This window comes from Alligator sinensis, unplaced genomic scaffold (assembly GCF_000455745.1).
Source record: "Alligator sinensis unplaced genomic scaffold, ASM45574v1 scaffold980_1, whole genome shotgun sequence".
Classification (NCBI taxonomy): Eukaryota; Metazoa; Chordata; order Crocodylia; family Alligatoridae; genus Alligator; species Alligator sinensis.
The window spans coordinates 132,579-138,244 of NW_005842722.1; the positions used below are offsets into that span (position 1 = coordinate 132,579).

The 5,666-nt window shown below is 41.6% G+C and overlaps 1 protein-coding gene across 1 annotated transcript in view; it reads left to right on the forward strand.

Annotated features, from left to right (window-relative positions):
• The window catches only part of XYLT1 (xylosyltransferase 1), a 172,294-nt gene that overhangs the window by 125,448 nt on the left and 41,180 nt on the right, over positions 1-5,666 (forward strand). The window contains exon 8 of the mRNA XM_025216283.1: positions 2,439-2,620. Coding sequence (XP_025072068.1) covers positions 2,439-2,620 — 182 coding nt within the window. The remainder of the gene's footprint in view (positions 1-2,438; positions 2,621-5,666) is intronic.

Below are 5,666 nucleotides of genomic sequence, written 5' to 3' on the forward strand. Positions count from 1 at the left end.
CACACACACACACACACACACACACACACACACACAATGGCAGCAGGAGAAAGAGACTCAGTGGAAGGGCTGGAGTCCAGGTGGGGAAGAGAAGCAGAATCCAAGTCCTTGGTTGAAGAGGGGGTGAGGGATGATAGCTACCTATCCAGACAGAAAAGGAGTCCTTGTCCAGTAGGTGTTGTCCAGAGCGGGGTCACCGGCAGGGCCTCTGGGTGGATAGGTAGTGTGGCATGGTGCTGATCCAGGTGGAGAGGGCATCCCAAGGAGTCAGTCTTCACTGCCCCTTTTATGCGGCAGACTACCTCTGATCTCCTATGGGTAGGGCCTGTTCAGGCAATGTCAGTCCTGTTCCAGAGGGCTCCAGGTGTTCTTACTGAGCATGCGCAGCCTTGGCTCCATGGTGGGTTGCCTCATCTTTTGTTTCTTGAATGCTGAGGGTGGTTCCAAGGGCTGGGTCGTTGGTTCAGGTACTGGTGTTGATGGTTTGGTCATTCAGAGGGAGCTAATTTTAGATCTACTGCCCTTGTCTCTCAGGCACCCTCATTCATCCCCATTCATTCAAGAACCAAGTTACATAGGTGGGGTAGGTGTGAGTCATGGGTTACAGAACGGGGCCTGGGGACAGGATGGAAACTTGACAAACAACATGGAAACTTGACATGACTTATGCTAACTTACATATGTAAGCCTAAATCATATAGTGCCAGTAAAACAGTAATATAGAACAGTAAAAATCAACATAAACATAATAATTATACAATATAAAGGAGAAAAAACAAAACAAATACAACTTGCTACCAAAGTGAAATGCTGGAGCTTATCCTATGTCTTAGCTCGCTTATACTTATCTATAGGGAATAGAGAGGGAAAGAAAAAGTCAGAAATGGTTGGGGAAGGGGAGGGAATGCATTTTAAAAGAAAAAAAAATTAAAACTGGGGGTTTTGCTACAGTCTGACATGTTCACTGACTGTTCTACACCTGTGGTGGCAGGTATATTGTTACCCTGGGTGTCAGGCCCTTTTCCCAAAGTATGAACATTGACCTGATGACTGTCTTTTAATGATACCTCCCTCTTCAGTGGCAGCCTCTGCGTGTTTGATAGATGGACTGACCAGATTTTAAAATTTAGGATAATAATCATTCAATGGAGCACAGTGATTGCCATAGTTTGATAGGGTTTCTTATTCTACACACATGTTAAATAAGATCTCTTTAATCCTATTCCTGCTAAAAATCACCCTTCCGCTCCACTCTGATAACCTTTTCATCCATTATCTTGCAGAGAATTTCTGTATCATTATGAAAGGACACAGGGCAATGGGTAATTGGGTAGCTTTTTTATTCTCGCTTGAATGAAAATGTATGCCTTTATGGGTTTAACCAGACAATTCAAGCATAAAATCCATATTCACTGAGCTGTCATTTAACATTAAAAAAGGGTAGGGGGATTATTTGGGGGCCAGCCATGTTAATGCTATGCCATTTATTTATAGACTGTTCTATAGTTGATTTTAAACAGAAGTCATTGCTTCTGAAATCATCTTTTGCAGAGCTAAATTTGATCCTGTTTTGCTGCTTCCCTCCATGAGGTTTTCTCTGCTGGGTACAGGTCTAAGCTTCTAAAATCATTCTGCCTTTGCTGACCTGGTAACCTGCTACATTTGTCCCCATTACACATGATTAATGTAATAGCTGAAATTATGGTGATATAATTGGGGTGGCCCAATAGGAATTCCTTGCTGCCTTGAGTCAGCAAATAAAGACTTATGATTTCAGACATAATTGCAGGAGACATAATGTCTTCCTGGTGCCTGGGGTGAATTGTATATTTCAGTGTGAGGTCATTCAACTAGCAGCTCATTACAAGTAATCTTTGGTACTCAGAGTAGGCAGACTAACAGAAGAATTGACTATGAACCTGTTTATTTTTTCATCAATAACCATTGTGAGAGAGGCAGTTTGAAAATCATCCTAGAAAATACATTGAAATTTACCATCCCCATGTCTCTAAAGATATGTCTTGAGCCCAGTAAACCAGAAAGTAACTTACAGAAGGCAAAATGTTTTGGTTTTTTGTACTGGAATGGCTCATACAGCTGAAATAAATGCAGCATAGTAATGACGGTGCCTTTCAGGATCACAAAGCTAGTTGTCCCAGAAATCTAAATTACAATCATTCTGGTGCCCTATAAGTCTCTTGTACCCTGCTTCCCCCCATACTCTGTTACTGTTTGGCAGCAGGTGTGCAATGCTATCCTGTTCACGCTGTACAGAAGGAATCGTGACAAAGCTACAGGAGAAATTACCTCCTCCTTGTAAAGAAGCTGAGCCATATGTGGGTCAAGGTTCAGACTAGTGGGCTGGTTTTCTGAGCTAACTAAGATAATGAGAATGCAAGTCTGAGGAGCTAAAAGTTATCAAACTTTGTTACCTGTTTTGCAGTCGTTCTTTCATACTGTTCTGGAAAATAGCCTTTACTGTGATTCCATGGTGGACAACAACTTGCGGATCACTAACTGGAACCGTAAACTGGGCTGCAAATGTCAGTACAAGCACATTGTGGACTGGTGTGGCTGTTCACCTAATGATTTCAAACCTGCAGACTTCCACAGATTCCAGGTAAGTTTGCAGACTGTTCTGTAGTTGTCAGTGGGCCTGGTTTTCCACCCCTCATCTCTCTGATGTAGGGAAGCAATTTAACTGCAAGGCTGTGCTGTTGAAGAGATAAAAGACCTTCTTTTGAAATAATAGAAAGTCTTGGGCATGATCTAAAGCCCAGTGAAGTTAATGGCAATTCTCCCTATTGACTTGGGATTTAAATTAGGTCCATAGTGAAGAATCAGCAGTAATATCCAGAAGATGTGCAAATGGCTGAACTTTACAATTTGAAATACACAGGGGCTTTTGTTTCAAATTGATTGAAACAGAATCAGTGGCTCCTGCCACACCAGCCAGAGAGGAGAGGGGGAGTGAGAAAACTATGTTCAGGGTAGGCCCAGGAGAGAGCAGTTGCATGGACTCTCACAAAATGCTGCACCACTTCAGATCTGTATATCCGCTATGCCAGAAAGCGAGGAAACCTGCTCCATTTCACACTAACAGTATCAGTGTAGCCAAGTCTTGCAATTTTATTGCAAAATTCACAGCATTTTTTCTTTATCCCTCCAACCTTCCCCCCACCCCCACTGGAGTCCAGATACTTGTGGATTATGAGAATTTCACATCTTCTTTATTTAAAAGGGAAGTTACTAGTCCTTATCAGGAGGAGCTTCATTGTGTTTTCAAACTGCACCTTAAAATCTAAAGACCCAAAAGGCAAATTAACAAGCTTCAAAATTGTTATTATTGTCTTTTAAGCCTCAGGATTTGTAGTCATATCTCGTGATTTTTCGACACTAGGGCATGAAAACACAACCTCAAGGACTTTGATTATTTTCCTTGGGATATGGTTTCCTTGAGGGAAATGTAAGAGGGCACTGCTAGCTGTGTTCTGGGCGTGGTTGATCTCCATGGTATGGTCAGGCAACAGCAGCTTGTTTCAAGGTCACTAAGTCTGCAGTTCCATTCCCCAAGCTTTGTAGGGTTCCCTGCACAAAGCCTGTTTTGCAGAAATGACAACTATTCCAAACCAGAGACCTTTTTACTGTCATGATACTCTCTACACCAAGCATCACTGAAGTCAGTGACATGCACTCACAAAAAAGGCTAAGCAAGCTGCTTGCCCTAAGAGAGCTTCTGTGACCTGCTTAAATGTCTCAACTCTGATCCTGGCAAATGCTCCAGCAAAGAATAAATGGAAAGCTTTTATAAACTAATGAGGATCTACAGAGACTGCAGCAGGTCCAAACCAGGAAAATATGCCATTTAGAGAATAATCGGGAAAACTGAGCACCAAAGGAAATCACCAGTTGGAATAAGAGGTAACAGCAACTATTGACAAGGACTTGATCAGAAAGCCCCTGAGGTTAAACATGTTTCACTAGAAGAATGGCCCCCAGCTCTCAGAAAATTGCAAAACAGAACACAGAAGGAAAGTATGAGAGTCTCACCAGTCTGAAAGCAAAAATACTGAACATCCTTGAAAGCACTTCTTTTAATAAGATCTGTAGCACCTTTGCACTCTTTTAACACCCCTAACCCTGAACATGGTAAAACAAAGACATTTTAAAAGCTAATAAAGGAGAGTTGTGTATGAACTACTAATACATCTAAGATTCTGCAAAGTACAAAGCAGGAAATATAAAAGGGACTGATCAAAACTCAAAAGCTTTGTCACAGATGGCACCTCTCCCAGAAACCTGTTAACACTTCATAACAGCAAATCCATACATACAAAGTACAGTGCTAAATGACTGGATATCAAAGAGCTGGGAAACAATCCCCCCTCCTCCTCTGAGCCCTACCAAGAATTGTAAAATGTATCACTTAACAAAGGCTGTTTAACATTATTGTCTAGCTCCTGGTCTGGACTTCTAGCCTTCTGTATCTACATATTCTTCTCTCACTGCTTGACCTCTTACAGATTGTTTGAGTGTCTTTAGGTCTTCATATCTCATGCTTATCATGCTCATCATGAAAATATGCTCCTTGTCCACTGTACAGTCATTTTAGGCAGGAGAGATGAAATTGGCTTTCAGCATAGGAGCCAGTTCAGGGAGTGAGGTTTTGGACTCTGCCCCCAGTGCTCCTTATAAATTCTTTTGCACAGGTTTCCTACACAACGTCGTGCTCAGCTGCTCACTAGGTAAACGGATATGGCAAAATCACCCCGTGCCCATCCTTCTCAATCTTGCCTAATTAGATGTAACAGTGCAGATTCTCTGTTCATCCACACTACCTTTCCATGTAGGGAGCCCCAGGACTTGAATGAAATTAATCTTGACTGAGATCCTTTCTCCACTGCAGACTTCTGCTGCCATAGCTAGTTTGTTAGGGGCGTGAATAGACGTTGTCCCTGACTGACACAGCTGAGGCCTGTGTAGATAGATGCTGGCTCTTCTGAGGAAAAAGGAGGTGGACTAAGCTATAGCAGCAAATGTATGGTCTTTCCAGTATGAGCTGCATCTATCCTTGCAGACCTTTGCTGGTAAAGTATCCCATTTCTCTCATACTTGTGTATATATGGCCATATAGAAAGGATTAAACCATCTATTATACAATGCGTATAAGACCATGTGTATGCAAGGAGCCTTTTATCTCTATATAGCTATATCATGTTCCACACTGTTTGATTCTTATGCATGCATATATATATATACAAAAATCAAATCAGGTCATGAACATAATATATCATACTTCACACAGTGAAAAAATGAGTTTGTAAAAGCCCTGAAACAATTTATTATTGGAACAGTTTCACTGAAGAAAAGGATTAGAGAGACATATTTAAGGAAAAAAGAAATGCAGAAGTGCAAAAGAGAGGCTTGCCAGATTTCATTGTTCTGTCTTCTTCTGAGCTTCCCTCTACATCCCTCTATGGCTGGATCAGGAATGTGACACTTAGGGAAGGATAGATTTCATTGCCCTAATATTTTCCTTGTTCCCTGCCAGTTGGTTATTTGTGTACAAAAAGAGATTGATGTTCCCTGCATCCAAGTGTTTTCCTTCCTTCACTGCTGTACTCAGATGACTGGGTTTTCTGGCAGAAAGAGGAAGGAGATGTGTA